The sequence below is a fragment of the Cavia porcellus genome, unplaced genomic scaffold (genome assembly GCF_034190915.1).
Source record: "Cavia porcellus strain 051 isolate PalLab524CR breed Dunkin Hartley unplaced genomic scaffold, mCavPor4.1 scaffold_8, whole genome shotgun sequence".
NCBI lineage: Eukaryota > Metazoa > Chordata > Mammalia > Rodentia > Caviidae > Cavia > Cavia porcellus.
In genome coordinates this window covers 93556928-93580404 of record NW_026947491.1, presented here as the reverse complement: position 1 = coordinate 93580404, position 23477 = coordinate 93556928, and the positions used below count along the sequence as shown (strand labels likewise).

Genomic DNA, 23477 nt, shown 5'->3' with positions numbered 1-23477 from the left:
TCTTGGTAAGTGCTGCGCTGGTCTGTTCAGCGTTACTGTAAGGAAATACCTGCCGCGGACTCCTTCTACAAACAGCTATACTGTTAAGTTCAGTTCTGGAGGTCCGGAGTCCAAGGGCGGCCCCACCCACCGGTTCTGCCTCTGGTGAGGGCTCACCGAGGATGCTGCCACAGGGGCAGGGCCCTGTGTGGGGGATAAAGAGCTCACTCATGGAAGCGGAAGCCAGAGGCAGTCAGGGATGCTATGATGACCAGCTGTGCCTCTTGCAGCAGCTCAAAGTCCCATGAGAGCCTCCTAATCCCTCTGGAAGTCAGGTTTCCTCAGATCCCTAAGGTTCTACTTCTTAAAAAGGTTCCACGTCACCTCCCAACACTGCCACTCTGGAGACCAGATTTGCAACACATCAAATCTTGAGGGGCAAACCATGTCCAAACCTTAACAAACGCACTTGACTGTACGGGCTCACAGCTGGAAGGAGCTCGCCTGAGTCTTGGGTGAGGTCTCACAATTCTGAGTTAGCGCGGGAATGAGCTAAGACTCCTGGGACGCGACCGGGAATGAAACGACTGTGGACATGAGCCTTGGGGCCGGGGACAGGACGCTTTGGTTTGGATGAGGTTTTGAGTGTGTCCTCCAAGGTTTGATGCGTAGAAATTTAATCCCCACGTGAGGCATCAAGAGAGTGCAAACACAATCCAGCTATAATGTTTACAACCAGCACCTCAGCGAGATAATTAGGGTTAGAGGTCATGAGGATGGAATCCCGTCCTTTATTAGAGGGAGAGAGATCCAAAGGGACACACATGCTCACACACACACACACAGCGCTCTCCGTCTCCTACCACGTGATGCCCTCCTCGGGATGTGCTGGCAATAAGGCCATCACCCAACGTGGCCCTCAGCCTGGGACTTCCAGAGCCATGGGCTTGATGCCTCCAACACCTTGTAGTAGCTAAAACGCACTTACATACCTCCTATTTTTAGTCACATGTTTACCCATCGTATCTCATGTCCTCACCGACATTGTGGTATCTGAGCATATAAAGTGAGTCTCACAATCTTTTGTATCACATAGTATGTGGCTCAAGGCCTTGACAGAAAGAAGCCATTTTTATGTTCTAGTTAGAGATGGTGAAATAAAAGGTTTACTTAAACTTTGCTCCCGAGATTACTTTTCTGAAAAAACAAAACTAAAGAAGTTTTACTTGGCCACTCAAGTATCTTAATCCCATTTAAAAATAACCATTTAGTTTATCTTGCTTAAATGATCATTCATGCTTTTTGATATTTCTTTTTCTTTCAATAGAATGTGAATTCCTTACAGAGCCCCTACTTTTTAATTTTTGTTCATCAGTTCACATAGTAGGGCTGGTAAAGAAAGCCTACCTACACAGTAGTGCGACTACAGGTAGTAATGCACGTACTCAATCTTGACTGTAAATGCAGAGAGGGGAAACAAACTCAGCTCGCTTATTAGGAGAAATTCTCTGCGGCGTAACTTAACAGTGAGGTAAGTGGCAGTGCCGTGCACTGTAGGGAGGAAGGGCTGGGAAATCAGGTGCCAAGTGGGAAGTGTCAGACGCCGTATGCCCACCCACACAAATCCAGGCTTGGGGACAGATCAGGCTGCCGTCAGGAACTTGGGAGTCATCAGCATATGATGGTTTCAAAGGCTGTTTCCAAAGGCAAATCTCAGAGGGTTGCAGACAGGGACAGGACAGTTGCTGTGGCTTGTGTCTAGATGCCACCTCAAAGTCTTTTTTTCTTTTTGCTTTAAACAATTTATTTAACTGAAATGGACTTCCTTCTATTTAACTGAAGTGACTTCCATGTTATTTTGACACATCGTTTCCCCATGGTGATCTTTTCCCCATTGGATCTTCAAGCCAATATAAATATTTCATACATATTTGGCCATTTGGGATACACCTACACAATACCTCAGCAGTATCTTTCAGCAAGAAAAACACTACAGAGTAAAGACCTGAACACAATTAACTAGGTAGAATGAAAATCTGCCCCAAATATTTGTTTCTGAAGTAAAGGCATCACACCTGTCCAATTAAGAAAACCACCCTTACAACACGGGATGATTTTTCATGCCTAAGTCGGGCCCAGAACACTTAGCCGCCAATTAGGTGCTGAATGGCGGCGCTCCCGCCCCAGCTAGGGCATGAGTTCACAGGCAACGGGTCCCGCACCTCAGGCTCCTTCCCACTGGTCCTCACACAGGCCGCTTCTCTGGGCCAGGCTTCCTTCTTTTTCCGATCGCTTTCTTTGACGTGTTTCAGGAAGCTATCGCGACGCTTTGAGTGTTCAATATGCTCAATACGCACATTCATCCTCTTGGCCAGGATCTTGCCCTTAACTTGCTTGTTGACAACAATGCCAACAGCATGCTGGGCAACACTGCGGACTCTTCCTGCTTTGCCATGGTGACACGTGTGGCATTCCTTTCTGTACAATACCCATTCCCTGGATGTCTACAATACCACCCTTTTTGTAGATTCGCATGTGTGTGGCCAAAGGAACAGCTCCATGCTTTCTAGAAGGCCTAGAGAACGTCTACTGGGTTCCCCTCCTCTTTCCCTGTGTTCGTCATTTGGTGAATTACTGGAGATGGAAAGTCTCATGTGTGGAGATGACAGTGCACAATGTAGTGCTGCCCTCTGACTGACATGTTTTGAAATTTTTTTCTTTCTTCTTTTTTTCCTTTTCCACCTTAAAATAAAATGGATTTGGAAGAAAAGAAGAAAACAAGTCTCACGTGGTCACTGGTGGGGCCTTGCAGGGGTGGCTGATCTAGGGAGTGTGATCGCTAAGTCAGTCCACTGATCCACAGTTCTGGGTGAGGGCAGAGGCAGACCACTGCTGCTCCTTGCTCCTGCCTGACTGCTTGGCTGCCCTCCTGCTGTCTGCCTGCCACGGACCCTCTCTCCTCTGCCATGCCCTCCGCTACACCAGCCTGCCTTGGAGCCCGCCGGCTATGGACTGTAACTTCTACACACTGGGAGCTAAACAAACCTTCCCTCCATTAACTTGGGGTGTCAGCAAGTGGGAAAAGTAACCAAGCAGCACAGTCAATTGCCTTGGAGGACCTGAGTATTTGGAAGACAAAGATCGGCAGAGTCTCGCTGTGCTCTAGAAACCAAGTGAAGGGAGTCCTTCCAGGAGGAAGGGATACACATAAGGCACTGTTAGACAGCAAGAGAAGCCTTGAGCACTCTGGTGAGCCTGGGTGGACAGCTCCACACCAGAGGGCATGCATGGACGCCTGGTTACAGAGCGTTCAGGAGAGAATTAGAGAGGACTAAAAGAACAGAGGCGATGAGGAGCAGAGACTTGGGATGGCAAACCGAGAAGCAGGATAAAAAAACCAAAAGTCTGAAAATGGAAGGGTTCTGGGTGACGACAGAAATGATCTCATATACTCAGAAAAAGAAAAGAGATTAACGTAAGAAGCCACAAGGGGAACTAGGTGTGGCGAACACCTCCAATCTCATCACTCCAGGAGGCTGAGGCAGGACTGCAAGCTTGAGCCCAGCCTGAGTAATTTAAAGAGACACAGCAAGACCTTGTTCCCGACATTAAAAATGTAAAGAGGGTTAGGGACATGGATCAAAGCAAAACTTCTGAGTTCAATCCCAGTAGCAGGAGGGAGGGAAGAGAGAGAAGGTATGAATGAATGAACAATGCAGAGAGGAAGTTCATGAGAAAGCAAGGGAAAGCCATGTGGCACAGAGCCTTTCCACAGAAGGAGGCAGCGGCACTTCACCTCTGCAACAGAGGAGAGGCAGAGAACCTGGCCGCACCACTACCAGAGCCTCATGGGTGCCGCGGTGGGAAGGTGATGTTTTCTCGTAACTTCTTACAGCAACAGGAAACAAGGTCAACAAATACGCGGGCATAAAGAGAGTAAAGGGAAGTTCCAAGAAGCAGGATTGGCAGAGTAATCATCTCAGACTCTGCGGGAGCCTCTTGGCTGTCAACGTGTTGCCCTCTTTTCTTAGGCAGAGGCCAGAGCTAATGAGCTTGTTGTGTTTTCCAAGGAACGTTAAGAGGAGGAGGGTGAGTGACAGGTCAGGATGTGTGGAAAGGAGTGAAGACAGGAATGGACTGTCCATGAGATCTAGCCTGGTAGGAGGACATGACGGACACAGGGCAGTGAGAAGCAAAGGAAGGGGCCATGGGGCACATCGCTCAGCGGCACAGCCGCTGCCTGGCAAGTGCAAAGTCCTGAGTTCAAGTCCTCGTACCAAAGAAAAGAATAACGGAGGGAGGGGGCCTGGCAGTCCACGTGGAGGTGGACTACGGAGGGAGCCTGCGGGCACGAATGAAGAGGTGCTTGCGATCGGGGTTCAGAGGTCAGCGTCAGTCCTGGCCAGGTCTCAGCCGTGGGAGTCTAGGGCACGATCTAAACGTTTAAAAGCCACCTTCAGTTTTCCCGCCTTTCTCGACCCACTGTCCCATCTCTCAGTACATCACGTGAGCACTGTTCTCGAAATGGATGCCCAGAAGGGAGCGCCCGGCCCTCCTCGGCCGCAAGCCTTCCTCCTCGTGCTGTTCAGGGCCCACCTCCTGTTCCCACCTGCCCGCCCCACTCACGTGGCCCCGCACACCGCAGCCAGAGCCGGCCGATGGCTCCCTCCCCCCTCCCCACACACTCCGTGTCCACACACCCTTCTCAGGAGCAGACGTCCTCCCAGCCCGAGGCCCTCCGGCTACGGTCCCCTCCTGGACTCTTCCACTGTGCCCCCCTTGCATGTGCCTTCCCAATCGCACTGGTCGCCTTGGTCCTCCTTAGGCTGACCAAAGTGCCCTTCTCTCGGGAGCTCTGAACCTGTTCTCTGGTACATTCCCTTCCAGACGTTCTTGGAGGCACTCTTCTGATCCACCCAGCTTTGTGCCAACGTCACCTCAGAGCTCACCCTGAGCCCTGTCTCCCCTTTCTCTTCCCCTGCTGTAGCTGCCTCCAGAGCACTTGGCACTCCTGCCGTCAGAATCCATCCCACTTATGAGGGCATGACTCCATCTGCTGAGCAAGGCTCAGAACAACACTTAGAAAATGGCTCTAGGCCAGGGATGTAGCTCAGTCACACTGCCTGCCCAGCGAGTGCAAGGTCCTGGGTTCAATTCCCAGGACTAAAAATAAAAAAAATAAAAAGAGCTCATACCAGATTCAATAAATAGTGTTGAAAAAAATCAGTGAACATTCAAAAAATACACAAATCATTTCTTTCAAAAATAACAGATAATTTCTTTCTTGATTGGAAGATTTCAAAGATTAAAACTAACTTTTCTGAGTCTCTGATTTTCTGAAAGAAAACCATACGTGAAAAATCAATTCATTGGTTCTGTGTTAAAAATATATAAATATATTAACTTTGACATGAAATACGCATTAAGCAGTTACCTTATCTTTGAGAAATTTCCTGATGTTCCGGTGGGCGCGGGAACACTCTGTTAACAAGCTGAGAACCGGAGTTAGGCCCTCTCTATAGCTGCTTCCCTGGGAAGAGAACCACACAGCGACGTCAGCATCTCAAAGGTTCCTGTTCTCCATTCCCTGTAGTGCAGGAATATCTGGGGAGAGACACACCTTTCTCCCAAGGCTCAGAAACTATGTGAGAGGATACTTTCCTTTCATTTGATTAGTTATTGCCATGTTTTTGTCCTTCCAAGTTTTCCTACATTTTTGAGGGTCCTCCGGCTTGACCAATGAGGAGGTTCACATGAAGCAAAGGTTTTGAAGAACCACTTATGCTACCCTGCTAACACAGTGAGTGACAGACCAAATAAACAGCTCACAAGCAGAAAAGTAAAAAAAAAATTTTTTTGAAGATGTTTTTTAAAGATATTACAGAAAGTATCTAGTTTTTGGAGGAAAATTATTATTTCTAGGATATACAAATTATCGGTGGAATAATAGTTATTGTTTTTTGTGTACTAGCAACAAACTTGAACTACTATGACAGTATTTTCATCACTAAACAAATTCACTGGGTCTCAGCACTTATCATCTACTACAATAAAATGCTCTCCAAGTAAAAACACAACGTTTCAGCTACTACAAAGTTCAGACTCAGGAGTCACGCTCCGCTCCGGTCTGGGTACGCGGCGCACCCGCACGCTCCAGAAAGCTCTCGGGAGCGTCACCCTCGAGCTCACCTTGTCTATTCTCTTCTCCATAAAACTGAGCAAAACCTGAATGGCCTCCATGTTCATGCCATTGTACGCCACAGGACTGTTTTTCAGAGCTGGCTCTGTCTCAGCTGTTTTATCGCTGGGCAGCTCATCCAGAGTCGTCGCTTCTTGGGCTGTTTCTTCATGGGTTAATGGACAAACGAGAACATCCAAACAAGAGACCGGAACATTGCTTAAAAGATTGACTGCATTGCTGAAAAGCAATTTAAGAATACAATATTTTAAGTTAATTGGATAGTCTTTTAAAATGCGAACATAGTAAGGTCAGGAGTGACTTTCAGGAGTCAATTAAAATTTTTCTTTTTCAAAATAAGCCATTAATATTTACTCCTCACTAAGAGACAGAAAATAAAGAACTGTCTCCAACACAGACACGCTACGTTATCAAGAACAGATGTTAAATGGACAGACAGGATCACACAATGTCGTTTTATTTCCTGAAACGCTAACACAGTAATGAGCGAGCTCTAAAGGCAGCGTCTTTAATTTTTTGGTGACAGCAATGCTGGCCTTGCACTTCCCCTTCTGCAGGCCCACGGTGTTTCACGCCTCCTTGGATTCCAGGGGCGGGAAGCCCTCAGAAGCAATGCGCAGAAGCAGCTTACCAAGAGGCAACAACCGTGACAACTCAACAGCGCAGGGTGAAGTTCTGTTCTCTCTGATGTACCAAACACAGTTTCTACAGCACCCCAGTTTGGGCAGGACACTGGCAGGAAAAGCAAAGCGGTGCTTTCCCCACCGTCAGGCCCCTGGCCCCCGCTGAGGAGCCCACAGCCGGACACACACCAGCAGGGGGACCCCGAACCTAGGAGTTCGGGCCTTGCCCAAAAATCTGGTTCTGCTGCTCCATGTACGAGAGATTCAAATGACACGAAGGATTTCAAAATTAGAAATGTTCTCAACGGGCCTGTTTCCCCCAAGAATTATTTCCTATTTTCATCTAAAGGAGAAGTAAGCGGTCTGCACTGCCGCGCCTCCGCCTTCCTGACAAACAACAATGGAAAAGACAGGCATTACATTTCCTAGTGAGAGAGAAGCAGCGCTAAAAATAACCCCTGCCGACTAAAAATAAAGCCTTCCAAGTGCAGCTGAAAAGTAAAACCACTTGGAAACCAAGTTCAGGGCTTAACTCGTCTGTCTTACTGTAGACCACAGTAGTCTAAATTTTAATTTAGATTATAGTGATACCCTAAAAAGTAAAACAAATAGAAAAACAGAAAAATAAAGTTTTTCTTTCCTTTACTTTCAAATGTAGTTCCGTTTCTTCAAAAATCAACGTTTTCTTTCTTGTTATACTATAGAAAAATAAAAACCAGGGTATCTCCTTAAGAATTAGATAACACAGAGCAATGTGTGCTAATACAGAGGGCCTAAAATACAGGGAAAAAAGTAACGAGACATAATAAGTGATTTTTGGTAAAATCTAAGTTGTTTAAAGCCTACACTGCTGCTGCTAATTCTATTACTGACACAGTCTCTACTTCTGGTTACACATAATAACCAAAGGCAGCTGGGAACACAATGAGTTTCTTACTAGCTTTCTTTTTACATTTTTAAATAAAGCTTTGTAATCCCTTATTTATAATTTAAAATGGCTTGCTTCTGACTTAAGCATTTGGAAAGTACTAGATGCTGTGGATCCACTGCTAGAGAAAAAACGGGGATGAGAAAAACCAAACAAACCAAACAGTTCTACCTGGGAATTACTTGCTGAAACTACCAAGCCATCCTGAACTTTTAGAATTTTTCCCCAAATGTAAAGCAACAGGGTGGGGAGTTTATCACAGTATGATTTTTAAACCTACCACTGAGACCAAACTGAAAACTTTAGGATGGGCCATTTCATTACGAAGGAATGTTTCCCTTTAAATTCATTTAAAGTAGTTTCCAGGAATTTAGTAAATGTAAGAAACCAAATGTAGGGCTGGAATCAACAAATATTTGGTGGTCAGGCTTTTCAATGAAAGCCCCATTTTCTCATTTTATTAGGCTGGGTCGCCAAGCAAATACGAAATTAATTTTCTGGCTCACTGTGTTTGCGCTGTTCTTTTTAAGGCAGGCAGGCCAGCTTTCTGAGCTCTGTCACTTCTCTGACAGTTTTATTTGTGGTGGAAGAGTATGAAATTCTCCAACTCCCAGGAAATCAGTGACTGTGCACGGATCTGCGCAGTGGTGTTTGCATTCCTCCTGGGGGTGGAGGTACTGTGTATTCTACCCCCTGCCCCCTCCCCATCATTAATCACCGGACCTGACATCCTCTAGCTCCCGCTCCAGCCTCTTCCCGACGTGCAGACTCAAAAGCAAGGCCTCCTGAGTTCTTTAGTGCCTCTAAAACCTGGCTGGTCAGGGGCAGGGCAGTGACCTAAAATGTGCTCTTCCAGCAGGTGCTGAACCAGGTGACACTGCAGAGCATGTCAACAGGACATGCAGAGCCAAGGCTGCTCATAAATCTTTCTGGCCAAATGTACTATCTTCTTCCTATTTGGAGCTTACAATACCTTTTCTCAAAACTGGAAAGCATTAAAGCTAAACCTTAATATCGCCAAGAATTTTTAAAAATTACTTTAGGTGAACATACAGGCCCACTCCTACCTATTGCGCTGCACAGCGGGTCTCGGCACTTTCTCACCCTGCCTGAATGAAGCTCTGTCCCCTTGGCCTGACACCACCCCACGCACCTGCCTGGGTAACTGCCACAGCACTGCCCGACTCTGAGACGCACTATGGCCGAGCCCTCACCAAAGCGAGGCCGTGCAGCACTGGCTTTTCGTAATAGGTCTGATGCCCTTTGTGTTGCATCGCCCGTAGCTACCTAAGTTGCTGCTTTTTAAAGGCTGAGTCCTACTCCGGGTGTGTGTAAATTGTGTATAAAATTTTCTTCTCTATTATCTGCTGGCAGACATTTCGGCTGTTTCCAACCCTGGCTACTGTGAATCCTGACATGAAGAACATGGGACAGCAGTCACCTTTTCTAGACAGTCGTTTGACTGCCTTTGGCACCTCTACGTTTGCCGGCTGTGTCCACACTGGCTCCGCACACTAGCGGTTTTCAGTGACTCCTTTCTCTCCACATGGTCACCAGCACATTTTCTTTCTGACTTTTATTTTTGGTAAGAACCATCACAACAGATGTGAAGTGCTATCTGCCTGAGATTCTAATCTGCATTTCCTCGGAGATCAGTACTACTGAGCATGTTTTCAAACAGCTCCCAGCCCTTTAATACTTTGGAGGAAGGTCCATTCACGTCCGTTACCTGCGTCCTAACTGGATGCTTTTCCTGGGGGGAATAAGACTTTCTCATACATCTTTGGATAGGAACCCCTTACCAGGTAAGTGGTGTGCAAACATTTCTCCCAGTTCACAGGCTGTCTTTTCACTGGTTCAGTTTCCTGTGCTATGCAGCTTTTCAGCTTGATGTATCCCCCACTTGTCTATTTTTGCTTTTGTCATCTATGCTTTTAGTATAAATCCAATAAATCATTGCTAATACCAAGCTCCAAAAACTTCCCTGAAGTATTCTTCCGAGAGTTTTATTGTTTCAGGTTTACTTTTGGGTATTTAACCCACTTCAAATTCACGTTTGTGTGTCTGTGTAAGGAAAGGTCCGATTCTTGTCCATGTGGAAGCCTAGTTTTCCCAAGACTGTCGGTTGGATTTCTGGGTGTTCCTGGCACTCGTGCTGAAACACAACTGACCACGTGTGTGGGCTTTCTGCTTGGTTTTCTACTCTGTTTCATGGGTCTGTTCTGTTTTTAGGCAGTTATTATGGAATTTTGATTATTGTAGCTTGGTAATATATTCTGGAATCGGGTAGTAGAAGATCTCTAATATTGTTCTTGTTCAAAATTGCTTTGGTTATTTAGTCTTCTGTGGTTTTCCTCAAGGAAGGAAGGAAGGAAACAGAAAGGAGAGAGGGAGAAGGGACTGTGCGGGAACAGCTGACGGGCAGCCGTACTCCCACTGTGCAGCCCTGCCTTTCTCCTTCACGGTACACAGTTCCCCGGTGACATCCAGCTTTGTGCTGGCCAAGCACTGGTAGCAGCCCTGGGGCCCGGGTGCGGTGGGGTGAGGGATAAAGGACAACCCGCAGCAGGCTGGGCTGCATGCAATCACACATGCACATTAAGCCACCGGTGGCGCTGTGGGAAGGAAAACGTAAGATGCAACTTTAAAACATTTTTATCTAAAAAGTTGGAAAAAGTGAAGCTTCACTAATATTAATAAATACACTGACCCTGGCCCGCACTCCTAAATTCTACATCGTCAGATGCTTCCCACTCACAAACACATGTGCAGCGTCACGAGGGAAGAGCGGGAATCCCACATCAGAGAGGGCGGAGCAGGGACATTCTCTCTCCCCCGTCAGGCACTTGCTTCCCTCCCTGCTCACTCGACAGTTTGCACATGCTCAGTGAAGAGTCTGGTGGTGCCGGAGATTGAATCTAGAGTCTCCCAGACACTGAACATGCACCACTGAGGTATAACCTCAGCCTAACTCTGCGCTTTTCACTAATTCTTATAAAATGGAATAACCGCTTTAAATAACTCTTAAGAAGAAAACAAAGTTGAGGAGACTATTTAAATGGAAACAGTAGTGCATCTTCTTTTCCCTCTGTCAAGAAAATGGCAGAGCCCCTTGTTTGCTGTACCATGAAAAACAAGGATAACCCAAATCAGATGTGGCAACACATCAGTTTACAAAACCTGAAAATTATCTTAAATATCTTTGTCTCGTATGATATTCATGAGTCTTGCCTCAGGTATATGATGTGCCCTGAAAAATTAGCTGCTGATAGAGCCATCACAGCTAGTAAGATGCTTAAATCCAAACAGCGGAATGTAATGGTAGCATGGTAAATTTTTAAAAACTATTTTAAAATAACCTTTTATCAGCCCTTCTACTGATTATTTTTATATATAATTTATTTCATATTTTAGCTTTACATGCACATAATTTATGTAAATAAATGTTGGTGGATGAGTTAAAAAAAAAACCTCTGGCTAGGCCTGGATATGACCAAAACATTCGGAGGTCAACGGCCCAGAAAACACTCACTCACCTGACCAGGGAGGAACAGACTGAGAGCTGTGAGGGGAGGAGAGTGTCCCCGCTCAGTGGCACAGAAGGAAGCAGTGCTGCACAGGGAGTCAGCGGGCAGGGACACGGGCGTGAGAGCAACCTCGGGGCAGGGAGAGTCATTTCAATTTCTGCAACTGGCAGGAAACAGGAAAGCAGAGGCACGGGTTTGCAGGAGGGAGGAGAAGAAGGCGTGGAGGGTGCTGCCGTCTCAGACTCTCAGTGTGGCTGCGGCTGCGGGGTGAACAGGAGCCAGGAGCGGATCTATCCATTCCTCCCTCCACTCAGTCAGGGCTGACTGAGCAGCTCCTAACACCCGCCTGTGGTGGCGGGGAGAGTGGGGACAGACAGGGAGCTCTGTCCTCTCTTCAAGGTTAAAATTTAAGGAGGGGAAGAAATGAACAGGTAGAAAAATAAAAGAACAAGATTGTTTCACTCAGTGCTAAGTGCCATGAAATATATTAGGGGCTGGGGATTTAGTGGGCTGGGGATTTAGCTGAGCAGCATAAGCGCCTGCCTTGCAAGCAGGCAGTCGTTAGTTCAATCCTCGGTACCGATAAAAAGGAAAAAGACAAAAAAATAAAAATAAAAAAATAAAACAGCTATTAAAATGGAGACTGAGTCTGTGAATCTAACTCAGGGGGTCCGAGAAGGCTAAAGAAAGGGGCTACATCCGAGCTGAGTGCTAACCCTCAGGAAGGACGCAGCCTCTTAGAATCCAGGTAGCAGGCAGAGCAAGTACAAAGGGCCCGCAGGTGGGAGAGGCCCGACAGTCTAAATCCCCAGGTCGCTGGGCTGCGGAGCGGCAAGCTCTAGGGTCAGGGGACGACAGGCTGGATCAGGGTCGTGCGCATACTTTGCTGACCATACAGAGAGGAATGCTGTCTAAGCAGGGAGCCCCCAGGGGAGGCTGACGCCTCTGGCCTCTGATCCAGTTCTACGGGGTCACCCAGTGGAACACACCGAGATCACTTTCCTCATCCAGAAGAACTCAATGTTACCGGCGGCACAGAGCCGGGGGCAGAGCACACCTCCCCATTCATCATGCGGAGCCTGCCTGACACTGAACGTGACGCCTTCCTGAAATCCTGTGCGAAGGGTGGAGACCCAAACTAACTGCCTGGCTTCCAGGCCACACCAAGTAGCGGTTTGAAGGTGTCACTCTCAACAGGAGAGACGCCACGGCGGGCTTAGGTGGAGTTTTCGCAGCCGGCTCACTCTCAGCCTGAGCAGAGTGCAGCGAGACAGCGGGCACAGCCACAGGAGGAGGCACTGAGCCTGGGGGACACGGTGCTTACAGGGAAGAAAGGTCACAACGATGAACCCATGTCTAGCGACAGGGAAAAAGCTAAACCAACAAGGGGACTTCTGGGGGGCTCGAGGCAGGAGAAAAAGGGAACCCTGGGATTGTGGAAGCGGCTGGAGGACGGGTGAGAGGCGAGGAAGACTGCCGCGGAATGACTTCCCTCCTCGTGCCTGACGGTTACCCACCTTCACCTACATGAACACTTTTCACTGAAGGGCTCTCTCTGCACCCTTTCCGGGAGCTCACTTTTCATGGTATGTGGGCTCCCCCTGCCCGCACTGTGAGTGGAACCTAGACATGAGAAGAAAAGGAAATGTCGGCAGCCTATGGATGAACTGGAGGACTTATTCTAAGGCAGAAAACCCAGCCGCCCTGAGGGCATGAGGTCTCCAGAGTGGCATCCCCAGAGACAGGAAAACAGGACTGCTGCTGCCGGGGGCTGGGGCGGGGAAGAAGGAGAAGACAGCTGCGCACCATAAAGGGAGCTGGGAGGCGGCTGTGGTATCGGTGCACAGCCTCACAGGTACACTCACACTGCCGTGCAGCACACTTACAAAGTGCTATGATGGTACATTTGTAAAGCACATCTTACCACAATAAACAGGTAGGGGAAAAACTCAATCATATGTTAAGATACTACATCTAGTACTATAATGAGGTGCTATTCCCTTCAATACGTGAGACAAAACTAATTATTTTTATTTTATTTTATTTTGTTGAGACAGGGCCTTGCTATGTCGTTCAGGCTGGCCCTGAACTCACCATGTAGCCCAGGCTGCCTCGAACTCGAGGTGATCTTCCTGCTTCAGTCTCCGGAGGGCTGGCATTCCAGGCGTGTGCCACCACATCCACAGTGAGTTAGTTTAAACAAAGCAGTAACACACGGCTTTGGGGATGCCACTGTACTCAGGGGGGCGGCACTAGATTGAGGGTCTAAAGTAAACTAAATCAGACCTGGCCCGCCCTTCTCCTCAGGGGACAGCATCCCGCCCTGCCTTCTCTCCTGAGGACAGCACACCCACATGCAAGTCCCGGGCTGAGTGCCACGGCACACTCGCTATGACCAGAGCGCTGAGGGCACTTGCAGGCCACTAGCAGAGAAAGAATGGAAACAGGTGTCCTTCAGCAGAGCAAAAAGGATGGGCGAGAATCCTCTCCCACACTGCAGACAAAAGGAAACAGAGCTGACAGGCCGCCTAGTGGGGTGAAGGGCAGGCCTAGAGCCTTCCTGAGCCAACTTGTTTTATCTGTCTTTCTGGAAAGGAAAACAATGGTGCTGCCTTACAGTGTCACAGGAACAGCAGCCAGGCATTTTATTCTTCTACAAGTACCTATACGGGCTTTAACATTCACGTATCACAGAACGTAACTGGCTTTAGAAACAACTCAGTAACAAAAAATGGATTTATTTATGTATCACACGATAAACTTCAGTTCCTAAACAAAATATCAAAATCAAACAATGACCTTAAGGCAGATTTAGAGTAAAATACTAGCTCTAAAAGATCATACGCTTGTAGTAGAAGTAACTTGGCAGCCACAGCAGCAGCTGCAGCCCAGTTGAAGAGCTTCCTCGCCGGAGGCAGGAGCCCTGCGGCCTCTGTTCCTCACCGGCCGCCCCTCCCGGCTGCCGGCCCACCTCGCACCCGGTCTACCCAGACTCCAGGTCACTTCACATTGCCTTCCCGCAAGTCAGCGAAAGCCCAGTGAGCACAAACTTAGAAAATGGCTCCAAAAAACAGAGAGACTTGACTTTGAAATATCCTTAAAATAAATACGCCTGTTACACTCTCATGCACACACACGCACATGCATGTGTACACAAACACAGAAATGGATCCAGGGTGACTGCAGAGGCGCAGATTTAGCTCTAGTGAGTTCTTAAAATAGCCCTGAGGTTGGAGTTTTCTCTATTTAAATGGATTAACACAGAGTCACTGCAGGTCATAACGATATTAATCTCTTTAATTCTGATTAAGGGGACATCCAAGGCCATTCCAGAAGAATTGTTCAGTCAGCAGCATCCTCAATCTCCCGGGAAAGCCTCTGAGAACACCACCATCCTGCCTGTGGCTGTAGGGACACAGCTCCTTACTTATGGTGAAGCCAACAGATTTTATCAGAGAAACTTCGGAGGCAAATTTAAAGAAAAAAATCACAAAGGAAAATAAACTTGATTACTTTTTTCAAAAAATTGATTTTAATATTTTCTATGTAATTTTCTTCCCCTTTTGACAAACACTGGGTGATGAGTTAAGATATTAGTTCATTCTTCAGAGAAACCCTTGGCAGTACATTTGTGACCAGCATGAGAATTTCCGTCAAAAGGCTTTCTCCTTGTGTCCTCGTATGACTACACAAGTTGTGATAGCTGATTTCAGATAAAAATCAATTTACTCCTTGGCTTGTAAGCTAGTTTTCTTTCAGGGTGTCTAGATTTCTAGTGTCTCTTGATTACAAAAAAGATTACAGTGGGTAAAAATGCTTAATAAGTATCTTTTAGTACATGATTTACTGCAGTTACTGGCTTTTTAAAGGGCACAGTCAAGCAAATCGAAGGGATGTTTGACCTGTTGCTGCAGAAAAAAATGATTCTCTTAAAGAAAATACTCCTTTCAAGGTTTACAGGGCAGACAGGACAGAAAAATAACCTGCCTAGTAAACTCAGTGCAATGCCAAATACTACAGTGCTACATGTAAACAACATGGATTTGACTGAAGAATGTAACTAGGGACACGTTTGATCTACACTTGGCTGTGTTTCTACTAAGTTTTCATGTAGGCCATATTTTGGAAGACAGTATTTTGAGTGCTCATTTTACTATTAAGGAGGAAAGGGGAACCTTTTATTAATTTCTTGGTAAAGCAGAATTAACACTGAAGTTATTTCTTTGTAGATCTGAGTTTATGTGAATTGTTTAAACATCATTTGATTTCTGTTTTTTTTTTTTTGGTTTTGTTTTTCTTTCTTTCCTGATACTAAGAATGGAACTGATTTGATTGCTGGAGCTGTAGCCCTGGGCTACAGCTCCAGGGCTTTTAAAACGAATTTTATAAGCAACTTTATGAAGAAGTTAGAACATTTTTTTCAATACTAGTAACTGAACCCAGGGCTTTTGCATGAGCTATCTCACCATCCCTTTCTAATGTATTCTGAGACAGAGTCTCATTAAGTTGCTAAATTATTTCGGTTAGGTTCAAGCTTGTAATTTTCCTGCCTCAGCCTCCCAGGGTGCTGGGATTACAGGCATGAGACACTACACTCAGTCAAAAGTCTTGATTCCTCAATTCTGATCGTGGGCAGGGGAAAGAAAGAGGTCTACAAAACATACGAATTCTTACTGAGTTGTTCTTAGACAATAACTTTTTATTTTTAACACAGTGCCAGGACTGAACCCAGGGCCCAGGTGCATGCTGGGTAAGTGCTCTCCCACCAAGCTATACCCAGGCCCCTGAGAATACACTTTAACAGTAATCCACTAACTGCTCTAATAGATAAGACACAAAATTTTACCTATTTTTAACATATTTTGTACTTGTAAAATATATTTTAATACTAGACACCGTTGACTGTAACCTTCTTAGGATTTTTTAAAAAATTATCGCTTAAGATACATAAATACTCTTCAAATGGAATTAGCAAGAATGTTAATTAAGTTTAGTAACAAAAAGCAGAGCTCCAACCCTATTTCTTCCACTTACTAGAACTGTCATCACAGAGAAATTGCTTGATCTTTCTATGCCTAAGTTTCTTTGTCTACAAAAAGTGAAACAGCCACACTTACCTCATGAGGTTGGCGTGATGATTAAAAGAAGTCCATTTAGAAAAGAATGAGCGGTTCTGGGGGCTGAACCTGAGGCCTCATGCCTGAACACTCCCCGCCGGGCCCCATCCCCAGCCCGCCGGCCCCGTGAGTCTCTATAAAGAATGTAGCACAACCCACCCACAGAAAGCACTCCATTAAGGTGTGATACTATTACTGCTCTGGGATGTATTACTGAATACAAGTGCCAAGTTTTCTTCTGTTGGTGGGGCTCAATACAACAAAGTCAGAGAGAGCAGAAACCGAGTTTTCATGAGGCACTGTTACCATTTCTGACCTACCAGGTTCCTGACTTGCCCCACTGTTTTCACTTCCTGGACTTGTAATAAACAATTAAAATGAGAAACATAAGAACAAGCCCTGCTGCCTCTTTCATGGAAATCAACACAGCGGCCACCCACCTGTGCAGCTCTTCCGTTTTGTCTTCCGTTGGACCTACGATTAGTAAACAATGGCGAAGGACAGCTGCCATGACTCGGAACTGATGAGAATCGCTCTATGCAAATAAAAAGAGGAGAGCAAAGTTGGGGGTTGAATGTCTTCACACAGCAGTCCCTGCCCCCAGGACACTCACACCGGAGGGAGAGCAGGGCAGTCTGGGAAGGGCTCCCAGGCCACGCGACAGAGGGCAGCCGCGCCCGTGCGTGGACAGACACAGCGTCGGTGGACAGTGGACACCAGGGCTGCGACCCCGCCGCTCTGTTTCACCTTTGCGGAGGACACGACTCTGCTGGGGTTTTACATTTCCGGAACTCCGGATTCTTGGTCCTCTCGTGTGCTCCGCCCGCTTGCCAGTCATTTTAAAAGTCCCAACATCAGGACAGCTATTTTTGGAGCTAGCTCTACATCTTAACAGAAGTCTCATCTCTTAACTTTCAAAAGCAGTGCGTTCCTCAGCTTCGTTTTATCAGTGTTCTCACTCTCTCAGTTTCTGCGGAACAACCCGCCAGGCCCGAACAAGTGATCGGAGTCCCCTCCTGCCTTCCTTCCCCACCTCCACTCCCGGCGGCGGGTGGCGGGCGGCGGGACACTGAAGCCAGGCAGGAGGAGCCGACTGCGGGGGAGCCCAGCACGCTCCGCATAACCACTGGGCTTACCGCTCCATCCCAAGAGAGATCTTGGACCACTACATTAACTGAATCACCTGTAACAAGGTCTTACCTCCCTTCATCCTGGTTATAAGTCATTAAGGTAACACTCTATTACAGCTAATTATGATAGACAGCCCAGATAGTCGATATTTCAAGAAAAATGTAATTACTCCAAAAAGCTACTAAAAATTTCAAGTTTCTTAGTATATAATTGATTTTAAGTCCAAATTAAGTGAAATACATTTACCAGTATGTAAGTACATATAAGCTCACACAGTCTCTCCAAGAAGACGTTGCTCTTAGAACCTAGCAGCAGGGACACTTTGAGTCCTCCGGGATGGCATTTTAAACACACAGCCACCACAGCAGAACCGGAGAAGACAAAGGCCTCGGTGGTGCCAGGGAAACAGCGCCACACTTGGAGACAGGCACGGGGTAAGGAACCTGGAAGAGTCACCCAGCTTCTCTCAGCCCCAGTTACCCCACAACACACACGCGGTTCTGCCGGAGACAGCAGAGCTGCTAGGCACACAGCGCTACAGAACCTTCAGTGCACGTGAAGCTGAGGGAAGGTCTCGGTGAGTAAACACAGGTCAGGGTGACAGAGGCGATGCAGGGAACCAACACTGGGGGCTAAGGGACGAGGGAAAGGATGGGGGACCTGCCCGGAGTCCAGCAGGTTCAAGTGAATGCGGTCCATCTGCCGTCCACCCCTACACACCTGGGGGAAACGCTCGCATGGGAATGCGCGTTCCCTACACAGAGCACACTGAGACCACCACGCTCAACTACTGTACAACTCCTCCTAGGGTGTGCTCCTTGCTTCTGGGCAACTGGGAAATGTACCACCTTTTAAGCTAGATTCTCCTTTATTTTAGATGAAACAATTTCTCCTCTCCAGGAAGAAGATGACCCTCTTGCAAAATGAACCACTTTGTTCCTTTCACTATCTGCAATTCCAAGCCAAAATCCAGCCTTCCATCCCATTTCCTCCTTTTCCAGCTTTCCTAACACCTATCCCAAGTCCTTCTGTCTACAACATCCTCTCTTATCCTACATCTACTGAAATCTATTTTTTGCTCAAAACAACTTCTGAAACCACTTCTACTCTTTACACTGCTGATTCCTTTTTATCCCTCAGGTCTCAGCTGAAGCATCTTCTTGGAGAAGCCTCTTCTTTGGCCGCTGGATCTAAATGGATTTCTTCTTTCTCGACTATCACTGTATCTATTTAAATTCTTTCATGAAATCATAATTTGTATTTCCACATGTTAATTTCTTTGAATATATTTTGTTCCATACCACCATAAAAGTAGAATGTGTGTCACACATGCTCAATAATATTAACGCAAATATTAAGTATAAACAGAAAAGAGCCAAGTTATAAGCATGCTGATAGGACCACAAAATGAGTGTGCCTGTATAGCCAGTATGAAAACTCATGTAATGCCAAGACTGAGAACCCAGGATGCTCACAACCCCACACCAACAATCTTCAGCTCCTCAAAGGAGATCTTCGATGTCACAGACGAGCAATCTGAAGTCACCACACTTCATATGAATAGAATGAAAAGCCCCTCTGGTGTCTGGCCGTGAGGTTCATCCACACTGATGTGTGCAGGTGCAGCTCACATCTTCATTAAGAGCAGCCTGCTTCCAAGCCTGGCGCTGGCCCACACTGCCTGTCACTGATCAGCAATACCGCAAAAACAGAGCGTGGAAAGTTTAGGAATGTTTTGAGTAGCAGAGACTCGTGTTCTGAGGGCCTGGGGAAAGACTTGGTGCTTCATTCCCTGCAGACAGGTTAAGGAAACAGTGCTGAACAGCACTGCACTGGATGAGTCTGCCCCCCTCTGTCCTCATACTCCTGATGCACGCATGGATCATTAACCATGTGAACATGCTTTTTGCATGTCATTTGGGATCTGCTGAGTACACCCAGGACAGGGGATGCAGTCATAGGAATAGCTGTAAGTCAAGCTGTAGAAGATAGTGCCAGTGTTTCACAGGGTTTGTTATGCTCAGGGCAGTCTCTCTGCTGAGACTTACTGTCAGCCTTTGTTGATTTTAGGCCTTCTTAAGCACGTGCAAAGGTTTCTTAGTTTTAGTACGCATTTTCCTGATGACCAATAAAGCTGAACACTTTTTCATGTTTACTGGTCATTTGGAGAGCTCTTCTGCGAAGTTCCTGCTCAAGTCTTGTTTACTTGTTATTGAACTGGCTTTATTTATTGACTTAGTCTTTCTGAGACAGGGCCTTACTGTGCAGCTCAGGCCAGCCTTGAGTTCACTGTGTAATCTGCGTGCCTCAGCCTCCCAAGAGCTGGGGTGATGGGCATGTGCCACCACGCCCTGCCCGGCTGACTTTATGTAGCACCAGCTCCACGCTCAACAGAGCCCTTTACTGCACACACAGGCTGCGATGTTTTCTCCCACTCACTGACCTGCCTTCTTAGCTTTTTCTTTTGATAAACTCACTTTAATAAGGATCAAGTTGTGAACATGTAGGTTTATTGTTTGATCTTGAGTCCTGCTTTCTTTAGAAATCTTTGCTTATTTAAGAAATGTTTAACTTTGGAATAAAGTCATGAAGATAGTTTCCTATATGCTTCATTATTTCATCTTTCATATTAAGGTCTCAACCAACTCAAATTAATTCTTTTGCTTTTGGCAGAGGTAGGGATACAAATTCAGTTTTTCCCAAAAATAATCCAGGGCCATTTATTAAAAAGCCTGCCCTCTCCCTGATGCATCTCCATGTTACCTGTATCATAAGCCAGCTGACTGGCTGTGTATAGGTTTATCTGTAGACCTTTCTTCTATCCTACTAGACCACGTTTGGGGAAATGCTGTCCGAGGAATGGTGCTGCATACGTAGTTTCACTTATTAGAGGTAACAGTGGACACTGCTCTCCCGCTGCGGGTTACCCACTCTGTGCCTCTCCACAAGGAATTTTCACACACTCGTCAGGGTCTTCGTCAGATGGAGTTAACACTCCTGTCTCACATGAATACCAGGTAAGATGGACAGTAACTACTCTTCAAACATCACACAACTGTTCTGTATCTTTAAGCCATCAACATTCTCTCCTCTGAACTGACACCACTTTCAAAATCTGAGAAAGAAAGAAAAAAGGCTCTAAGTTCAGAGGGCAAAAGACAGCGAGCATCAGATTTGGTTGCGATAGCAGAAATCAAAATGAAATCAGAGATAAAAACAAGAATTCTTTGGGATCTCTTTATACACTCTTCACTTCCTAATTAGATGCTACTACTATACTACTACTTTTTTTCCTTCCATGCAAACTGTGGAAGATCTAACTTTATTTGACGAAAGTATCAATTTTCCTCTTATCTTTTCATTTAAAACTTTGACCGATCTAATCAATGCTCAAAAGCTCAAAGGAATATCGGAAGTATATGGCACTCGAAGCCAGTATGTTTCCCTGATGTGATTCTTTACTTTTAAATACACAGAAAATGCTGCTAAGAATAGTAAAGAGCATAACAAGCTATGGTTTAAATGCTCCTATGAAGCACACTCTGAAGCCAGTTTCCACTGGACTGGTCCTGGGTGGTGTGGGAGTGTTCAGAAGTGCTTAGGTCGTGGGAGCTCTGCCCCTATGAGCAGAACAACGCTGTCACCATGGGCGTGGGCTAGGGTTCGGTCCCTTCTGTGCTCTCGGGCTCTCTCCCCCTCTCAAACAGGCACGTGGATGCTCTTCCTCCAAGCAATGCCTTCCACTCTGAGATGCTGCAGCAAGCAGGCCCTAACATAGACACCACCTCACAAACCTCTCTCGTTAATTATCAGTCTGTGGTGCTCTGTAATAGCAGCTGAACATGGCTTGGGCAGAGCCATACAGCCAAATGTGTGCGTATGTCTGATTTCCCTGGAAGACTTGGTACTCTGAGGCAGTGATGTTTTGCCTTGCCTTTTACCTGCCTACCACAGAGCTTGGCACCAAACGCTCAGTAACTGCTGGGAAAATGATTCTGCGAAAACACACTGCAAAGCCTGGAGCTTTGTTCAGGACTATCTTGTCTTTGTCTATTTCCTCACAGTCTCTGGAACCTCACAGAACCCTTTGTTACAATGTGGCACTCTCAATGACTGCGTGGAGCTCACTGTTCGGCCTCCCCACCGGCATCTTCTGATTGCTTAGACACTGGGGCCTCTCCACTCACACTCGGCTGTCTGGCCCTAACCTGGCTACTCGTCCTTGCACGTGTTTACCGTACTGCACTGACCCTTAGGACACACTGGAGAAGGGAAAGTGTGCTGCGTAAAGGACCCGAGAGCATGTCCTCCTCCGTCAACAGACACACTTAGGAAAATACTAAAGCATGAAGAACACAGATTTCAATTCACTTTCTTAAAACTAACATTAAGTCCTGCAAAGGAGTCACTTGGCCATTACAAATACACTCCCTTTAGGAAACCAGGGAGCAAGAACGAGAAGAGAGGGAGCAGTGGAATCCACACGAGGAAACAAGGCCAGCTACACCAGCTGAGGAAAGACCTCCCAATCAGCCTGCTGATGGCAGCAGCAGCCAGGCCGGAATTTAACACTCAGGCATGAATCTAAAATGAACAATGGTATGAATTTGTTAAACCTCAAGAGAAATCTCTCATTCTTTTCTGGTTTTGGTGAATTGTAAATGAAACCCATAAAAACAAAATATCATAAAAGTATTTGCTAGAACTAAAACCAAACCCAAATATCTCTGTTTTCTGTAACTACTAGGCTATGAAATAGGCAAAAAACTTTGAAAGTGAAGTGCGTGGGGTTTACCAGCACTAGCATTTTGAAGATCAGTTTGACAACACATTTGAAAAAACCCTGCTGGGCATGGTGGTGCACTCTGTGATCCCAGCACTCGGGAGGCTGAGGCAGAAGGATCGTTGCAAGTTCGAGACCAGCTTGGGCTACAGAGGGAGGCCAGCCTGAACTGCATAGTGAGACCCTGGTTCAAGAAGACCAAAAACAAAAAAACTTAAAATCATTTGGTGCATCAATTTCAGGAGTGCATCTAACCAAGGTTTCACAAGAAGAAAAGTCACTGGATTAGTAAAGTGTGGCTGTCAGAATATTTTTTGTTGGGGCTGGAGATTTAGCTCAGCGGCATAAGCACCTGCCTTGCAAGCAGGCAGTCGTGAGTTCAATCCCCGGTACCAATAAAAATGAAAAAGACCAAAAAAAAAAAAAAAAAAAAAAAAGAATATTTTTTGTTGTTGTTGCTGAAGAATCCTTTTTATCTTTCAAAATGAAATGTTAGTTACAACTTAAATTTACAGAGAAACAACATTAATCAACAACAATCAAAGGAGCTTTAAAATGAAGATAGAGAATCAGCGAATCTGCCCACCCACCCAAAGAGGCCATTCCTAGGCAAATTTCATTTTCAAGGAACACATTTTGAAAACTACTATATTTTTGGGCAGTTTTGGGGAGCAAAACTAGGGCCTTACACACACCAGACTAACACTCTGTCACTCAACAGCACCTCAGCCTTTCAGCCTCCTGAAAACCACTACTCTTCAGGAACACTTGTTTTGTGAAGTTGTGTGTGTGTGGGGGGGGTGGCATTTTAATTTTTCCACTTTTATTTTTTGTGATACTGGAGATGGAACCAGCAAGTGCCATCTCCCCAGCCCTTGGACTGCACTTTTAAAGATGTGGTGTATGCTGTCTCACACAGCCCGTGGAAGCGTGGCCCGAAGAACACTTCTGCAGGCAGCTCCTGTCCACCGCTGGTGAGCCTCTCCTAGACCTTTCAATCTGAGGGAAAGTCTCCACTCTTCAAATGCCTACATGATCTTAATCTTCAGATCTCAGGAGAGGTCTTCGGAAGTCACACTTCCAGTCCCTACATTGTTTCCTAGCCCTCTACATAATTATGTACTTGTTCACTGATTTATTATGTATTTCATCTATGAAACTGAAGTTTCATGAATGCAAAACAATGACTA

General features: G+C 46.2%; 1 protein-coding gene across 12 annotated transcripts in view; it reads right to left on the bottom strand.

Moving 5' to 3' along the window:
* Ric8b (RIC8 guanine nucleotide exchange factor B) overlaps positions 1 to 23477 on the bottom strand; it is a 110494-nt gene that overhangs the window by 42547 nt on the left and 44470 nt on the right. For all 12 annotated transcript variants that reach the window (XR_001201954.3, XR_002791993.2, XR_002791992.2 and 9 more), the window contains 3 exons: positions 16814 to 16908; positions 6169 to 6397; positions 5414 to 5509 (listed from right to left, as the gene is read on the bottom strand). Coding sequence is in view for 9 of the 12 variants with exons in the window: in XM_063255512.1 (XP_063111582.1) it covers positions 5414 to 5509; positions 6169 to 6397; positions 16814 to 16908 (420 nt within the window). In the remaining 3 variants the exon portion in view is untranslated. The remainder of the gene's footprint in view (positions 1 to 5413; positions 5510 to 6168; positions 6398 to 16813; positions 16909 to 23477) is intronic.